This window comes from Neopsephotus bourkii, unplaced genomic scaffold (genome assembly GCF_033783945.1).
Source record: "Neopsephotus bourkii isolate Nb327-2 ecotype Australia unplaced genomic scaffold, CSIRO-AGI_Nbou_v1 NB_1107, whole genome shotgun sequence".
Classification (NCBI taxonomy): domain Eukaryota; kingdom Metazoa; phylum Chordata; class Aves; order Psittaciformes; family Psittacidae; genus Neopsephotus; species Neopsephotus bourkii.
Window position 1 is genome coordinate 63,095 of NW_026901594.1, and position 18,863 is coordinate 81,957.

General features: G+C 39.6%; 1 protein-coding gene across 2 annotated transcripts in view; it reads left to right on the plus strand.

Annotated features, from left to right (window-relative positions):
- PIK3R1 (phosphoinositide-3-kinase regulatory subunit 1) overlaps positions 1-18,863 on the plus strand; it is a 55,308-nt gene that overhangs the window by 19,743 nt on the left and 16,702 nt on the right. Inside the window, exons 1-6 of one of the 2 annotated variants that reach the window (XM_061362256.1) lie at positions 3,640-4,063; positions 8,153-8,245; positions 9,139-9,213; positions 12,574-12,705; positions 14,367-14,568; positions 14,768-14,847. In XM_061362256.1, coding sequence (XP_061218240.1) covers positions 3,919-4,063; positions 8,153-8,245; positions 9,139-9,213; positions 12,574-12,705; positions 14,367-14,568; positions 14,768-14,847 — 727 coding nt within the window. In that variant the 5' untranslated portion in view covers positions 3,640-3,918. Of the gene's footprint in view, positions 1-3,639; positions 4,064-8,152; positions 8,246-9,138; positions 9,214-12,573; positions 12,706-14,366; positions 14,569-14,767; positions 14,848-18,863 lie in introns of those variants that run through there. The other variant, XM_061362255.1, reaches the window with a different exon arrangement.

An 18,863-nucleotide genomic window follows, 5' to 3' on the forward strand; every position in this document is an offset into this window, starting at 1 on the left:
ACCCAGATTTCTTTTCAGAGAATTGGTACATTAGAAAGTCTGATTTTCTATCTAAAATAAAAGCTTTATTCTGTCTAGATGATCTTCTTTGCCTGGGCTTCTTTCTCTTCTGTTCCATAGTTGTTGCCCCTTATTCTGCTTAGCTCTGAGAGTGCAGGTGGTGCAACTTTATAAACAGGGTTGAAGAGAGGAATTAGTTCTCTGGGCCCCCTAAACTTCCTGCATACTCACTGTGCACATGATATTTTATCAATCAGATCATTGCCTGCATGTATGTGTGATAACCCTGGAAAGAATCTAGGCAAAGTATTTGACTTGTCTCAGTTACAGGATTGATTTAGACAGATAACTATGTCTTTTTTAACATACGTGTAGCCAGGATAAAATGAAGTAACATTCAATTTATATTCTAACCCTCCTAGATTCGGTGGGTTGAACTATAAATGACACAATCAGAACATACATACACATTTGTCCTCCTGGAGAATGTCATGCCTATCCTTATTCTCTTAAGTGCCACATATGTTAAAACAAGTTATGTACATTCTTCTACAAAAGTCAGATTGAAATGCCCTGTTTTAAGCTTATACGCAATGTTGTCAGTACCTACGTCACTCAGAGTTTTCTGGAGATGCTTTGTGTTTTGGATGATACACTGGGACTGACTGGGCTTCAGAAGGTCATGCTGGTGAGAACTCCTATAGGTCATCCTTTGGAATAAGACCCTTGGAAAAGTTCTTATCATTCTCTGTTACTGTTGTAGGATCACAGCAGAAGTATAGATGCTTTAAAAAGCTATATGAAGCGTATTAACTGTTTATCCCTGTTTATCCCTGAAGGTCAGATGTTGTCATTGAGATGCCCCAGGGATAGTGTTTTGCTTTATCCAGGTGTTTCTCCATTGAAGATGAAGGGAAAAGAGTGACAGCTGGTGTGATAAACCATTTTTGTCAATACAGATCTGTATTTCCTTCTGTGGCTAAAATCGGCAGTGTACTATTAACAGAGAACATCTGAATGTAGTTGTCACTTTGTCCTCTGGTTCATACCCAACACCGACTGACCAATGGAAGAAGCAGGCTCTGCTGGCCACGTAGAATTGAAGGATTGTAGAATTGGCAGCATTTCCATCCAGCTTCTCAGTTATACTCCAGTCATGTTAAGGTCACCAGCAGGCAGCATTTCCTTATTCCTTTTCATAGCTCTGGGGTCATTCATATCTCAGTAAATCTTGACTCACAGCCATTTTTCTGCCTTCATAAAAATGGGCTTCTTGTGAGCCCGAAAGGTGATAGTGTTGGTGGGCCAGAAAACTTCTTTTTCTAGTGCTGGTATAGTCTTCACCTCTCCTCATTTCTCCTGGATCTAGTCTCCTCTGGCTGCCAAGGCTTCTGTGGTATTCTGAGTCCACAGTCTGCCTGATTGACGACATCTCATAAAAATAAAAGGCAAGTAATAGTAGACAGATTTATTAAGCCACTTGTAATGATGTGTCAGATTCACTGAACCTTAAATCTCTTTCATATTTTTCCATGAACAGTGTAGTCTTTTAAAATCTTTCTAATGTAACCAGTACTGGAGAAGGTGGTTGAGCCTGAACAGCTCTTCCTCCTGCGGTTTTCAGTGATGCTTCTGTTGCCAAACTAAATCTTCTAAGGGTAGAAGGGCCTGAGGAGGGGTATTTTTCTCTTCCAGCAGTTGCAGATTAATTTACTATTTCAGTCCTCGATTTGAGACATACTGTGACATCAGTTTTTTTGTCATTGCTCTCACCTTCTTGTCTTTCATCCTTGCCCAGTGAAAACCTTTTGCTAATAGCAGTTGGGTAGTTATGAACACTGTTCTTCTGATAAATGCTATTATGCTCTCCAAAATTACAAATGCAAGGGCAGCGGTTCTCAAATCTAAGAGTGAATTACTCTCTGGTATTTATTTGCAATACCAGATTTATCTTCTGTCTTGGTCTGGCGTTAAACCCGAAGAACAGACCTCAGTGGAAACTTTCTCTATAGGGTTTGGGTTTTTTTTTACGCTTTCATACTGTTCTACTGAAAGTCTCTGTACAAACTTGCTGCTTCGTAAGGCTATAAAGAAACATACACAGGGCCATGGAATGGCCTTTCACTAAAAGCAAGGATTTTGTGTCAGTAAGTCGTTTTACTCAGATGGGTTGTTAGACCTCTGTGGCCTTTCTTCCGAGCTGATGGAAGCAGGTGCTGAGAGGGCATCTGGACCAGCTGCCACAGCAGAGCTGTCAGAAGCATCGGGCCCTGCTGTCACCCATGGGGAGGCACCTCTTGGTGCTTCCCAGTGTGACAGGATGTGAACCTGTTTCCACAGGCCTGTCTTTTGGTGTGTTTGCACTGCAGTCTCCTGAAGCACTGCTGTCCCTGCTCTGGGGGTCCCAGCACACAGGATCATGAGGGACTGCCTCAATTCATGCTGCCTTACAGGCAGGAAAGCCAAACTGCCCTTGTTTCCAATGCACCTTCACTTGAAGCTGACATTGTATGTAATGACAAATGATTAAATTCAGCTATTAGGATCCTTACTAAAATTCTGATTCTATTTTAAGTAAGAGGGGTGAGAATAGAGCAACATTTTTTTAATTCATTTCTCATACCTAGTAGAGTACACAACTGCTGAAATAACAGCATTTCAATAAAGAAGGCAAGCTCCCACATTTCCCGGAGTTTTGAATAGCAAACATAGGACACATGGAACTTTGTGGACACCTCTCCATTGTCCACAGTTTGTGATGCATTGTGTACTAATGGTGCCACTGGCAAAAGTATTTTAGGTACTCAATCAGCATTGTTTCAGTATAGTTTGCAAGCTAATCCTGTTGGAGGCATTATCACAACTTGCATGACAATGACCTTTACCACTGTGTTAATTTATGTGCTTATGTTTATTATAGTTAATTTCAGTGCTGGTTAAACCATTCACATTTGGACATGCTGTATGACTTTAAAACAAGGATATGTGTAAATCTATGAATACCTAATTCACTATGCTAGAGAATCCAGTTGCCTGTATAAAGAGTAAATCTGCATGCACATAAGCAAGTTGTGATCATCTTAAGACCTGAGCTCTCAAATATTAGGCTTTATGCAGAGCTGTGTTGTCACTGAATGCAGTATATATGTGCAAACAGAATGTAATTTCTGAAAAAAAGAAGAACATGCATGGACTAATCTTGACTCACAGCTAAATTCCAGTTTTGATACTGTATAGTTCCTGTAAAATATTTAGAACTCAAGCTGCTTTCTGTGGTATGTATTGTTACATTTTAAGTTGGGATGGGGTTTTTTTGTTTTGTTTGGTTTTGGGGGGGCAGGAGGTTGGTTTGAGGGATTTTTTGTTTCATGGGTTTGGGGTTTTTTTCCATATTCATATTCATATTCAATTCTGCTTCTAGAAGTAATGAAACATTTGGCTCAGAAGCCTCAGAAGCCAAATGCCAGTTTTAAGTTTCCACTTGTCATTGCCAGGTACTAACTCTAAAGTATCTCTTCTTACTGAGAACCCTTCCAGAAGGTGCAGCTGTGTGCTGGTTTCATCTTCCACTCTGTGGCTCTGTTGGCAACCCTTGAACATAGTATGCTCCTGTCTCTCACACACTGCCATTGCCTTAGCACTGTTCAGGTCTGTGTCAGGGAGAGGGAAGAGTTTATGACTGAAGCAAACCCTGGCTTGTGGTTTGTCTCACTGGCTCTCACTGTGTCAAGGTAAAAATAAAGCTAGTGGAAAATTTAGCTTTTATCATGTGTCATCAGAAGCTTCCTTACTATCTGGAGACCCACTAGCAGACTTGTAACTAGAAAGAAGACACGAAAACTGTGCTAAAGCTTTTCAGAACCGTAATATTTTGGAGAGTCTGGAATTTGAGAAAAATTACAGCAATTCGGTGAAAAAATGATTGCTTTACGTGAAAAACTGATACTGGATTTTAGCAAAGGGATCTACAAAGTTGCTCAGATTATTAGGAGTGGATTTGGTTCACCAAACCTCCGTGCTATACTGCAGCATGCTTCAAAGCAAAAGATGGTTTTGAAATCAGGTAATAAATGCAGGTTGCATGTGAGCTTTTTTCACTTCTCTTTTATTAAAACTGGTGTGTCTGAAATGTTTTCCTTTCCCTCTGTAGATCTTAATCTGCATGCTGAGTTTTCTTCTGGAACACCTTTTCTAGAATCAGGAGTTCTTCAAGGATAACTTGTATTCTTCCTCTGAGTGTCAAAGGGGGTGCTTTTTTCCAAAATTAGGTGTAGTTTTGTTCAGTTTAGCCTCTGCCATTTGCTCATTTTGAAATTGAAGGGCACTGTTGCAAAAATTGGGCTGTCTTCTGTGTAAATGTTCTAAACTGGCTTCAGCTCTGTAAGTACTGCTAAGTCTTTTTTTTTCCTGACAGATACGTGTTTTGTGGGGCCTTTAACTGAAGATAATTTTCTATTTTGTGCAAAATTTGGGAAGTTTAAAGTACAAATCAGTTTGATGCTGTGAGTTAATTATATTGGAGGTGGCACAATAAGTAGGGAATCCTAGAACAGGTGGGAGGTTAAGTGATTTAAATTTGTTAATGTCATCTCCTACACGCTCATGGAGGGAGTGTTTTTTTCAGTTTTGCTAAGTGCTGTAACTGTGTGGATTAGACGCATTCTTCTGTTACTGCTGTGTTAAAGATAACTGCAGGCTTTATTCCTGCCATCATCTGTGTGTATATGTTTGTGTCTTTTTGCTGTAGAGTTTATACTCACCAGTGTATGCATAGTATTAAAAGATAAGTGAATATCGTGTGGTTTTAGTAAAATACACGAGTAATTTACAGTTTATGTATTTGTGGCATAAATTGTTACTATTTTAAAGGCTGTCTTCATATCTAAAATTTCAGCAGTCTCTTTGGTAGCTAGAAATTCATAATTTTGGAGAAAAGGAACTTGATATATGGAGGAAGAGACACCAGAAATCCCTTAAACTCCTAAAATTTTAATATTTTTCAAATTGCATATTTTAGGGTAGCAGAGGAGTGATGGAAACCTTCCTTTTAACCAGTGTGCCGTCAGCTTTACATACTTATGTTCTGTAGTCAATACAGGTTTTGCATAAGAAAAAGGTAAATGCATAGCTTCCAAAAGCCTTTCACTTTCACTAAGGTGATTATTGATCAAGAACACTGTACAATGGAAGAGATTCTGTAACAGATTGTGATACAAACCTAGTTTATAACCTAAGATCCTGCTTAAAGTGTAGACAAAAAGTATGGAGCATCAGGATAGCTGCCGTAGGAGGCAGTCTTTGTTTAGGTAATCTAGGTAAAGTCTACATCCACCTCATTCCTTATGTCCCACAGAGACAAAAGTCTTTTTTTCACCCTGCAAGGGCTTCTTCCCATGAACTGAAATCTTTTCCTGGCATTGGGTTCTCCTTTTTGCTTTGCTTGGACTCCATCCCTTATGTAGAAAATCAAAATGTAGTGTGAAATAGAATTATTTTTCTAAATACACCTTGTTTAGGTATCTCTTGTGATTATTTCAAGGCACAGTTTGGTTAATGTGAGAAAGTATGGTTCTCTTTGCTTTCAGTAGCCTTAAAGGACCATCCCTGAACTGCCTAGCTGTCACCCAAAATGTTTCAAATGCCTGTTGCATTTTACTTCTGTCCTCTGTCTCTATTTCTCCTTGTCTCTCCTTTCTTTCCTCAGCTTCAGTTTAGACTGTTGCTGCATGCTGCCTCCAGCTGGAATTATGAGGTGAGCATCTTTCTTCAGAGGTGACACAATTTCATTGCTGTTATGCAAGAGGGAGAATGGTACTTAATGTAACTAGGTACCTAAGGGAACAGAAAGTTGATATCATAAGTCAAAATATGTAAACTCAGTTTTTAAAATCTGTTCTTCCTCTGCTTCCATATAAGGCGTGCATTTTATGCCCTTAGCATTTTGTGAGTCTGTTAGTATCTTGTAATTCTAACTTTTAATCGCAGTGTTATACTAAGTCAACTATCTGACAAAACTTTAGAGTTTATTATGTCTCCTCATTTGCATTTTTCAGCTACCTAGGGTGCCACCAAGGAAGGAAGTACTGTGGTTTTTAACAGAATCTATCCTCTAAAAAGCTAAGCTGACAATCCTTAGTTACAGTGCTGTCTTTTATTGCTTTATCATGTCAGTCTAGTATCATGTTTTCCTTCATTTTGTCCAGAACTGGTAATATAACTAGGGGTAGTCCTCTTATTTATTCTTTCTATGTGAGGATCCGGTATTAGAACTTTTTTGATCCCCAGGAATTTCTCTGATTTTTCACAAGTCATTAAAAAATAATATCATCAGTTCAGAGATCTGCTTAGGCAACTCTTTAGGGACTCCTGAATGCTCATTTTCTGGGCCTCCAAAGTTAAATTATGGATAACACATGTTTTTCAGTTTGAATGAACTGGAAAGTATTTCATCATTGTAAGCGTAAGTAGTGATAGGACAAGGAGTAATGTTAAAGTGAAAGAAGGTAGATTTAGATCAGATATTAGGAGGCAATTCTTCCCTGTGAGGTTGATGAGGCACTGGCACAGGGTGTGCAGGGAAGCTGTGGCTGCCCCATCCCTGGCAGTGTCCAAGGCCAGGTTGGGTGGGGCTTTGCGCAACCTGGCCTAGTGGAAGGTTTCCCTGCCTGTTGCAATGGGCTTGGAACCAGATGGTTTTTAATGTCCCTTCCAACAAAAACCATTCTGTTATTATTTTAGCATCATTCTTCTTTTTGCAAGGGACATGTCTCAGTCTCCCAGTATGCACCACTTCCATTGCTAGTTTGTAAGTAATTGTTATTTATTGTCTTAAATTTCTCTCCTCAGTTTTCTTCATGTCCAAACTTCTTCTGTATGTTCCTTGCTGTCTTACCAATTTTTAATTTTTTGCATTTTTAAAAAGTTGTATATTTTTTTGCATCCAAAATAGGGTGAATTCTCAGCCAAAAGATTCTCCTTTCTCTTTCTCAGTTTTGGTGCATTTAATTTTTGGCTATCTCAAAGTTTATCATTAAAAACTCTCCACTCATATTTAGCTGTTGTATTTTTTAGGTTTGGTTTGTTGGTTTTTTTATTTCTTAATTATCCTTATATTTTTTTCCGGTTTCAGTCTTTTAGAAATAAACTATGTGTATGTATGTATGTATACATATGCATGCAGGCATACTTGTGCATGTGTGTTTAAGGATTGCTGTCTACTTGTCCATGGTGAGTTTGATTTGGCAGAGATCACCATCACTTAGGCAACTGGCAACTTTTACTTCAGTGATTAAGCTTTGTTTATCAATCATAATCCATCAATCTGTGCCAGATGTTTCTGGCAGTAGTTTAATAATATCTTTATGTAAACGGTCTTTCTTTCCAAGAGTTAAGCAGGACTGCTCTAAAACTTTTGAATTACCCTTTTGGCAAAAATAGTGCATTGAGAGATAGACCATCCCTCACATCACAAAGCTAGGACATTCCTTTATGCAGTGTGTTCTCTCTGTGAAATGAGTGGCTTGCATGAAAGCTGACTTTGTATAAAATCTGTACGCAGGTTTGTTTGAATCTGCAAAATGTCCCTTTCTGATTATGCTGCTATTTATTCTTAACCAGTCATTGTAAAAGAGAAAGTTCTTGCTTCACGTGAAGCACAACACTATTAATAGTAGCATGCTTGGAAATTGAAAGGAAACAGAAGTTACTGAACTTTTGTGAGAGTGTGAAATACAGGTCTTTTTAAAGTCTATTTTACCCAGGGGATCAGCAATTCCCAGACGGTGATGTGTTTAGCTCCCTCATCTGGTGCACACTGGATGTAAATGTTTCAGACCAAAAGACTTCTTTCCTTCCTTGCACTGTATTTCTGCCCATCCATAGATTGCAAACTTTCATTATGTTTTCTTTTCCTAGGCAATATGGAGAGTGATTCTAGGACTGACTGAGATCCCTAAAAGAATATACTATAAAAATGAAATTGTCGTCATATTTATTCAGCTTTCTAATTATTTGTGGAATGTTCTTGTTTAGGCCAGTGGGATGTTTGTTCTGTTCTTAAAAATTACCTGGTTGCATTATGTGTCGTGACTTTCCTAAATAGAAGTTGTATGCAGCTGTAGCTTGGCTTATATCTGTACTTTTTCTTTTACAGCTTTTTCACTTCCAGATCTTACAGAACAGTTTGCACCTCCTGATGTTGCTCCACCGATTCTTATCAAGATAGTGGAGACCATTGAAAAGAAAGGTATGCTGAAGAGCAGTTTACCAAGATTATTTTTTTACTTACATGGGCTGAGATTACAGAACCAGATCCAGAGCTGGCATTTCCCCTATCTAGCTTAACAGACATGGAATAATCTCATTTAAGGTTTCTGCTCAATGGAGGCTACGTGGACTATCTTCCTTATTTTCACTGAAGTAGGGAAGTTGTAACAGTATCTTTCACATGAAAACACTGTATTGATGTAGTCTATTCAGGTGGATTATCAGACATATTTCTCTCATACCAGTGGTGTGACACTCACCTTATGTACACAGTGAGGTCATGGTTCTCTGGACAATCAAAAATGACTTAAGTGTTACCTGTCCTGTAGAAGGGGCCATGAGTGTCTGTTGACTACATAGGATGCCAGAAGTCACGCTTGTAATGTAGAAGCCTCATTTAAATCTTTGAACCTATTAGGATGTGTCAGAACTTCTGTCATGTCCTTGTCCAATATTCCTGTGGGGTGGCCTGACTCAGATTATTCACTTCTTACCCAACTAAAAGACCTGGTGTTTCCAGCGGGCATGCAGAGTGTCAAGGAAGATCTGGCTCACATGTTTCCCCTGCAAGCTGTTTTCTTCTCTTAGTCTTGGCTTTCTGCAGTCAGCCTGTGGAGAGTTGTACAGAATATGTGGGACTGCTGGCAACTCTGATTTTCCTTGGCCAGCTCTTCCTGCAGACAGCAATTTGCATGTACAAAGAGGTGTCTTACAGCCTTAAAAAGCAATCACATTCCATGTATGGTAGATGGATGCTAACGGGAGAATGTTGCTATTTATGCTGTAGGCACTTATTTGAAGGAAACAGAAATACATTGTATCATGGCAACAATCACTGGAATATTAATATATCCCATCAATTTTGTTTTGAAGGTTTGGAGTGCTCAACTTTGTATGGAACACAAGGTTCAAGCAGCTCAGCAGAACTAAGACAAATTCTTGAATGTGGTAAGTATAGTTTTCTTCCTTAAAGCACTAGTTAGAATTTGTGGTCAGACCGTTTCTCTCTTCTTTGCTCCCCTATTCTGCTTACATACATGTGCTGGCTCTGAATAATACAATATTAAAAAGATAAGTAAAAAAATATTTGTAACTTTTACACTTAGTATGAAACATTTTTCAGTTTTAGAGGGTTTCTTTTTTCCATAGTTTCACTGCATTTTTTTTTTCCTAAGAATAATTATTTTAATAATTTCTTGGTCACTTGCTTGTTCAAAGACTGACAATCTAGCTGTACAGAGAAAAACAAGATGTTTTATCAGAAACAAGATACACTATTCCTGTAAGGCTACAGGTTATTATTTTGAAAACAAATGTCCATTTGTTTGCATACAGTTCTCTGTGTGCATTTTTTTGGTCCAGCAGTCGGGGAGGCAATAGCTGCACATTCCATGCCTATTACAGAGATAATACTGGAAGGCAAAGAGAATTTAATTAATGTTGCTGCAGTAGACTGGATTCTCAGGTTTTGGGCAGTAAAATGCAGCTACACCACTGACATCCTACACCCATTCAAGTTTCCTGAAATATACTTCCTTCTCTTTTTCGGACTCTTTATTTCTACTTCAGGCCAGAATATACTGGCATGGCAACGCTGTCACAGTATGACAGATCAGGAGATGATGTAGAAGTGCTTGACCACACCTTTGCAAGCTGGGTCGCAGTGTCAGGTGTGAGCTTCCACTTGCAGAGGCAAGCACAAAAATACAAAATGAAACTGGTTACGTGCCATTTTGCTAAAGGGCCACAAAGAAGGCAGATTCAAACGGTGAATTAGCTCTCTTTATTTTTAGTAATTGCAATTATTAACAAAATGAACAACGGCTGATAATAGGAGTTGTCTGTTCCTTCAAATCAAAAGAACATCCTCTCCTGATGGTGGTGGGAGTGAAGTAAGTATATGAGTGCAAGCAGGGAGAGGAGATGTGCATGCGATGCTAGCAACCTAAGCTATATTTTTAGTATTGCAATTTCTCAGTCCAATTAAATCCAGATTTTCTATGGCACCAGTATGGATGTATCTCTTAATTTATCTGAATCCCTTTTTAAATCTCTAAACTGTGGTGTACCTTTATGGAAGGTTCATCTATCTCCTGAGGTCAAGAACATGTTTACATGTGTTTTTATTTAGAATGTAATTACATTTGGCAAAATGAAACTGGACTTTAATAACAGTGTATCTTTGTGGGTTCTCTTTAAGATACCATCAGAAACTTCCCGGACAGAGCTGGTGCAGTGTGTGGGTGTCCAGATATATGGATAAAGACAGATCTCATCTCTTCTGCCTATTGTCTTTGAATTAGCAGAGCACTAATTTAGAGTGCAAAGTTGGCTTGGGTCTCAAAGTTGTGAACTGCATTAGGGTGCTGTTCCGCTTGTGGATGAGATGTTCCCCCTATTAACAGGATAACTGCACATTAGCTTCAATACAGTACTATCTAGGCAGTGGCAATTCCAGGCAAAGCCACAGGTTGGGCAGAGAAGTGACTGAGAGCAGCCCTGCAGAGAGGGACTTGGGGGTGTTGGTCTTAACATGAGAAACTTAATATGAGCCAGTTTCAGTGTGCACTTGCAGCCCAGAAAGCCAACCATATCCTGGGCTGCATCAAAAGGAGCATGACCAGCAGGTTGAGAGAGGTGGTCCTGCCCCTCTCCTTGGCTCTTGTGAGACTCCACTTGGAGTACTGTGTGCAGTTCTGGGGTCCTCAACATAAGAAGGACATGGAACTGTTGGAACAAATCCAGAGGAGGGCCACGAGGATGATCAGGGGGCTGGAGTGCCTCCCTTATGAAGACAGGCTGAGAAAGTTGGGGCTGTTCAGCTTGGAGGAGAGGAGGCTTCATGGAGACCTCACAGCAGCCTTCCAGTATCTAAAGGGAGCTTACAAGGATGCTGGAGAAGACGCCTCATTGGGGACTATAGGACAAGGGTTAATGGGTTTAAACTTAAACAGGGGAAGTTCAAGTCAGATACAAGGAAGGAGTTCTTTACTGTGAGGGTGTTGAGGCGATGGAACAGGTTGCCCAAAGGATTGGTAAATGCTCCATCCCTGGCAGTGTTCAAGGCAAGACTGGACAGAGCCTTGGGTGTCATGGTACAGGGGGAGGTTGGAGTTAGATGATCTTAAAGTCCTTTCCAACCCAAACTATTCTATGATTCTATGATTTTGATGCATAATTGCTTTTGTACAATTCATGCCCACACTACAAGCTTTTTATCATGTGAGCTATAATTATTTTTTTTTTATCATGCAAATTCCTTGGTGTCTGATAAAGTTGAGCTCATACTGCAAGCTTTTCTTTGGGGAAACTAGAAATGAGGTGGAGTAGCACTGAGTTTTTCACTACCCCCTCTTGGCTGCCCATTTTTTACAGTGTGAGTAGACAAACCACATATCTGATTCCTGTACCTCTCTGTCAAATTTAGATCAAACTGGCCAGATAGATTCAGCAGTTACTTTACAAGGGACTTGGATAGCCTGAAAAAGTTGATCAGCATTAACACCTCTAAATTCTTGTACCAGATGTATCTTTCTGTAAACATTTAGGAGTTTACTGCCCAAGATTTTGTTTTAAGATGAACCCTAATCTTGCCTGCACTAAGTAAGCATTTGTGTATTTTCCTGTTTTCATTTGTGCTGCTGATATTCCTTGCTCCAGCATTAACAAGTAGTTCTTTATGTGCCACTCCCATGTCTTAGCCCAAGTCATAACCATCCTGGAAGGCTATCAGGTTTTACAAGATAAATACTAACAGCTGCATAACACACCAAGCACCAACTTCTGCACGTGTATATTTGTTTTGACTTGCTCACATGAATATTTACAGACTTGGAGCCCCAAGTTGTTAATCAAACTTCCAGTTGTAATAGAGGTAGCTGTCAGTAGAGAAGCTGCATTTGCCCAAAACCTTGATTAATACTTACTTCATACACAAAGTATTTAGAGGTAAAACAGAGAGCTGTTAAAAATATTCTGATGTTCCATAGCATTGTCAGTAGTGTCAGCATTGTCAGCAAAGTCGGTAACTACTGTTATTCTGAGTTCAGCCCTGTGCTCTATGTGACAGAAGGCCACACATAGATCTGGAAACCATTTGGTTCATCAGATGTCAAAGGCCTGGCCATGCTGTTGAGCACTGTGTGTTCTTCATCTCAGAAATGTTTCTTGGTGTTGTGCACTCTTTCTTGTAATTTGCTCCTCATAAACCAGATAGAAGTTAGCAGGTTTGGATTGGTATAATATCATGAGTTTGTGTATTTTTTCCAGTTCCTAATGTCTAAAAAGTATGTTGCTCTTTCCCTCTAGATGCTTCTTCACTGGATTTAGAGACATTTGATGTGCACACTTTATCAGATGCTCTCAAGAGGTATCTCCTGGACCTGCCAAATCCCATCATTCCAGCAGCTGTTTACAGTGACATGATTTCTGTAGCTCAAGGTATGATTATCACATCATTTCAGATGTCAGGCAAAAAAGCTGTTATTAGGATTCTGAATAGCCAGTCTCTTTCACGGACACCCCCTTGTTGTAGGGAAAGAGCTTGCGTGCCCTTGTGAAGTTGGGAGTTATGCTGGTGGTGGCTTATGCTTCTGGTAGGGTCTCCCATGCCAGTCAGCTCTCAGATGAAGGGTCAGACAAAGTGTGTCCATGGGCAGGATGGGCTCACTAGCCTTTGGGCAACCATCCTAGGAGAAGGATAACTCCAACTTCAAACCCGGGCAGATGGAGCTCGTGTAGCCCTGTAAGGCCATCCATCTAAGAGAAGGATACTCTAATTAAACCTACGACCTGAGGACTTTGCTGTCACCGTCCAAGCTCGCTAGGCCCTGGCAGATAAACCTCAGGTGTAAAGGGTGAGGCCAGTTCTACTCACGCTGTGCCTCTCCTAAAATAAATCCACTGCGCAGGCCCAACACCGACAGCCGCAAGAGAGGTGCCCCAAAGAAGAGATATAAGGACTCCCTGAAACAATACCTTAGCCTTGGCCATATTGACTACCATCAGTGGTCCACCTTGGCCTCCAATCGGGAGACTTGAAGGCACACCATACATAATGCCGCTGACTCCTTTGAGAGCTCACGAAGAACTAGTCTCGAGGAGAAAAGACAACGCAGGAAGAATCGTGTCCCACCTGTTCCACCCAAGGAGACCTTCTGCTGTGCTTTTTGTCGCCGGATTTGCCTATCCCACATTGGCCTTCTTAGTCATCAGCGCACTTGTAGTAAGCGTGGGTAAAAGCCCTTCCCAAATCTTCGTTCGCGAAGTCAAGCCATGAATAGCCAGTGGTCTAGCTGTCACCCAGAGAACAAGGAAGATTCTGCACAACCTGCCAGCATTTCAGAAAACATACATACCACTTCATAAAAGCTGTTTCAATTCAGATGTAGACACACATTATTTAGTTACCTATCTAGGTAAACATAATGGAAAATATATGGGATAACACAGTTCTCTTCATTTTAGTAAGTAGAATGACTCTAGAAAAACCAGGGTGAAAAATCAAGGACTTATCTGTATGCAAAAAGCTAATTTTTAACTTTTTATCAGTGCTGACAATGTAAATGTATTAGAGGTCATGACATTCTGCAGTATGTTGGAAGTTGCAGCTTATGAAGTGAGAAATACATACATGTAAGGTTCATCATCTACAGTGGTCCTTTCAAACAAGTACAGGTTAGAGGCTTTCAGCGTGTGGACCAAATAGTCTGTTATGTATCTCAGGACACAATATTGTTACTGGTAACCTTCAAAGTCACAACAGCACCTGTGAGACTTATCTAATGCATCTCAGAATTACCCAATCATGTGTGACACTAAACATAAGACAGACTTCTACCAGTACACTGTGAACACATTGTGGTTTTTACCAAAATGCGTATCTGTTTCCATTTGACTTTTAAATGCTTGTTCTTTACTCTTGCTTGAGCTAGTTCACTTTTTTCAAAAGGAGAAAGAAGTCTTACTGCACTAATGAAGGACAGAATTTTATTTTTTTTTCCTCTAAAACTGATGCTTCTAAAGGAGTCATATGTAGTTTCATTTTACTTGTTGAATGTTCCTGTGCTGATATTAAGAGCCTTTTATCTGTTTGCTTGCAGAAGTGCAGAGCTCAGAAGAGTATGCTCAGTTGCTGAAGAAACTCATCAGATCTCCAAATTTACCTCCCCAGTATTGGCTCACACTCCAGTATTTGCTCAAACATTTCCTCAGAGTTTGTCAAGCCTCCAGCAAAAATCTTTTGAATGCAAGGTCTCTGGCTGAAATTTTCAGCCCTCTGCTTTTCAAATTTCAGTTAGCAAGGTACGTGGGTCATCTGTATTCTGTTTTGTACTGTGCATACGGGTTAGTTTTACATAAGGGTAAGTTCAATGAATTAATTTCCTGACCTTCTAACGTGGAGGGCACTTCTGTAAATCTTTTCCAATTTCCTTTTTTTTTACAATTTTAGCAAACATTGGCAATTTTTTGTAGTTCTTACTGCTTAAACCATCTTTTTCAGCTCTGATAATACCGAATATCACATAAAAATCCTAGAAGTTTTAATCACAAGTGAATGGAATGAGAGACAGCCTGTACCAGGTAAAAACTATTTTTAATTTTAAAAGTTATATACCATTGTTTTCTTAAATATGAAATTCAACCTAAGGACAGTAAATGCTCATAATTTTTTTTTTTTAATAAAAATCCCCAGGTTTCAATCAGATATTTGACAGGAGGAAGGCAGAGTTGCTGACTCTTTACAAAGGAGATTGTTAACTCAACACTTCTTAGGTTAGTTTAAAGTAAATCCTTTTACAGATCATTAACAAAGAATATCCAAAAATAAGGATAGGTTGATGGGGAACAGAAAATTTGGCAGGCTGTAGCTTTCCCGCCTCTGTATTCGAAGTACAAGGTAAAGTTCATGGCAGTAGGATTTGTAGAGATGCTTAAGATTTGAAGAGCACAGCAGCAGTAAAATGCCTTATTTCTCCTGTTTATAGGTGGGTGCATTGTATAATCGCCTTCCTCAGCTACGGAAGACTAGTTTAAAATGGCTAAGATTTTTGTTCCTACTGCTGTGAAATTGAAGGCTTTTTCAACCTTGCCAGCTGTAATAATTAGAAACCTTTCCCTAAGATTTTGTATCCATCTGTTTTTGGCTACTTTATACCTATTTGGTTTATTCAATTTTTGTCAAAATAGTTAAGCAGGCATTTCCAGAACCACTGTGTATTTTTCTTCTTCATGCTTCATAACAACCAGGAGAGGCCAGACTTGTATGACTAATTGTCCTGTTTTACTAAGAATCAGCAAGTGACTGCTGATTGTTAAAGAATTCTTGTCTTTGTCACCTGCTACAAGCCTGAAAAGGCAAAATACATTGTTGAATCCTCTGTTCTTCTAAGGAGCTTGCAGGTAGCATTTTTTAAACTACATGATTGCAACTGCCTTAGAGTGTATACATTTATATGGCTAGAGGCAATGGTTGGGAGGTTACAAAGGTAAAGTCAGCAGTGAGAGTTTCTTGAGTTTCAAAGTGATGAGTTAAGTTGCATGTAAGAGATCACTTGGTTGCATATCTTCCTGAGTTGCTTCATGTGAGGGAAGTATAAAAGTGAAAGATGTTAGTGTTAGAACTACTAAAGAGAACTCTTGAGAGTATCATTAGGGCACTTGAAGAATGTGGCTCTATCCATCAGATTTATGGGGTTTGACTCTTAGTAGAACATCTGCACATCTACTAAGCTGAAAAAAACCCTTAGATACAAATTTTCAAGCTTTGTAGTTCTATGGTTAGCTATCCACTGCTCTTAGTTCTGTAAAACACTTGAATGATTTTCAAAAGTTGCGTCCTGATAGAATGTTACATAAGTCCACAGGATTAGAACACAGGTTTGGTTTTCACACCAAAATAACTCAATGACCAATCATTTGAAGTGCTCTTGTTGTTATAGTCCTCATAGAAGACTCTAAGATGTATCTTTCAAAATTACTATCCTCAAGATTATTGTTTGTAGTGGCTCGAGTTTCCATAAAAATTGTTTAGAGACAGTGTAATAAAAGGAAGATTTCTGGAAAAAAATAACTTACTTGTCATATAAGTGTTCTGAGAATTACATTCTGTAATAGAATTTTAGAAGTGCAGAAGTTAAGAGGTTTTAAGTAGAAAGAATCTTGTTGAAAATAATGGAATGGCAACTAAGTGGTAACCCAGAAGCCAGTCCTGTCTGGTTTCTTCTATTTTTCACAGGCTGGAGTGATAGCTTCTACTTCTGTTATTCTCAAGCCTAGATGAAAACACTGTCTAAAATGAGCTGTGCGTTAAGTTTTATTGGTATATTACACAGTACATAGATATATTTAGTGTCGTGTTGGAGATAACTGAACTTAATAGAAGGAAACCTTTGCACAGCTGTGGTTTTTTTTCTTATCACATCACCCACTAATTATCTTTCTTGCCTCAAAGCAATAGGAAGTATGCAGTTGGACCTTAAATATATCTTAACATTAGAGTCTTAAATTGGGTATCTTTAATTGGACATCTTACAGCTAGAGTGATGCTTTGCACAGGTAATGCAAAAAACTGGAGTTACTCCTAAGCCACTACTTGATTATTTTTTTTTCATTACAGGACAACTCCAGGCTGATTTTTTTTCTCGCTGTCAGAGTTGAACAGCAAATGATGCATTTAATTTTGTGAATTAGAATAGTTCTTAGCCATCAGCAAAACTTAAAGTACCAAAGTTGAAGTACCTCTTGTGCCTATATGTGTACTAGGTGAAGACAAAATAATGTTGCAGGAGAAGTAAGATTGGAGAAATGGTTGGTGTTTTGAATAATTGGTAAGGAGATCCATTTTCTGATTCCTGTCTCATTCAAGTTTATCATTAGGATAGCTGAAAGATGGTGGGCAAGCTAGGTGATGTAGCATCCCTTTTTAACACCCAAATTTAATGAACAGCCAGCCAAACATGCTTTAATATAAAGGATAATGCTGATTTAACACTCAGAAAAAAAGTTAATGTTGCTAAATATGCTATTCAAAACGATACCATTTGAAGAAAATATCTTAATTGTAACAGATAATAGCTAACATGCTGCTTATGTCTCACAGAATCTCATATATCATACAGAGGTGTGAAGGCCTGTGTGCTTTAAGAGGTAAATACTGAAAAATAAGCTATATGTGCAGCTATAGAAGACTGGATCATTTTTTTCAGTTCATTTTCGTGGATCATAAAGGCTTCTGGCTTTTCTGTCTGGAGGAGGCCTGCCTTGGATGCCAGTCTGAGTTGTCCATGGGGCCTGATGGGTGCTCGGTGCAGTGCAGTCAATTTGGAGTGAGTGGCTGGGAAGGCAGGTCTTACATAGGAAGGTGGGGTGATGGAAGAGCTCGGAAGTGATTTTCAGGGGGAACTCAGGCAGATGGGGGTCTTTTTAGAGTGAGGGAGTGTTAAAATGTGTGGATTGGCTTTGGGTGTGTGAGATTAATGTGTTTCACATCACAGAAAGGCAAAGAGGAAAGGGGACATGGTGGGAGAGCAAAGGAACATGGCTCTGCAGGCAGAAAGGCTGGTGAGGAATAGAGGGAGAACTACCACAGCTCCCAGAAGGAGCTGCCGTGGCTGTATCTGTGAGTTGAAGCCTGTAATGGCCTATGCACTAACTCAAGCTCAGCTGCTCCATCTAGACTGTCTATCCTAGTTTATTCCTGTTTCCCAGGCTTGTAAATAACACTGTAAATAATAGCTCAAGCTGTGAAATACTGCAGTTTTAAGCATGAAGATGTAGGGTTTACTCTCACAGGGTCATAGCTAAAAGTAAGGCAGTGAGACTGCCTTACATGTAACTGCTCAAATACTGGAGATGGGTTGAGAGTCTAATCGGTAGACACTTTGCTTTTAGCTGCACAAAATATTAGCAAGCATACTAGCATGACAGCCAGCACCAGGGAGTGTGAAGGCCAGCCTTGTTCCTTCCTCTTGGAATCCAGCACAGAGCTCCGTCTGACTGCTGTGGTGGTCAGGCTCAGCCCATAGTCCTGTTGGTTTTATCTTAGGGACAGAAAAAATATTGTACGAACGCTGTCCCTTGCCAGGACTTTGCTGCATCACATCATGGGCTGTGCTGGACTGTAAGCAGTGCTGAGCATGGTTTGGGGCTTGCAGGAGGCAGTCCGTCTGGGGGAGAAGAGCTTGTGCTGCAGAGGAGGTATGTTGCGCGTCCGCCCATCACCCGGCAGAGGGCTCCCCTTCTAAGCTAATAAAGTCAGGCTTTGTACCTGCTTCAGAGGACAGCAAAATGCTTTATTAATCACCATACTTAGGAATGCCGCTGTATTCTTGGTTTTGATAGTAGTCTACGCTTTATGTTTCTCAATACCCAGTTGAATATATTTGGTAAAACTGAAACAACATGTATAACATTACTAGAATTTTGTACTTTATATGCGTGTGGTTTTGTATGTAAGTACATGTAACACACAGCAAGCCTATCAAACCTTCATACATCATTTTCTGGGGGATGGGGGGAAAAAGCTTTAAAGATAGAAGAACGCCAAATATGACTGCAAAAAAACATAGTAGGCTGATGAATTTCTGCAAATACAAATC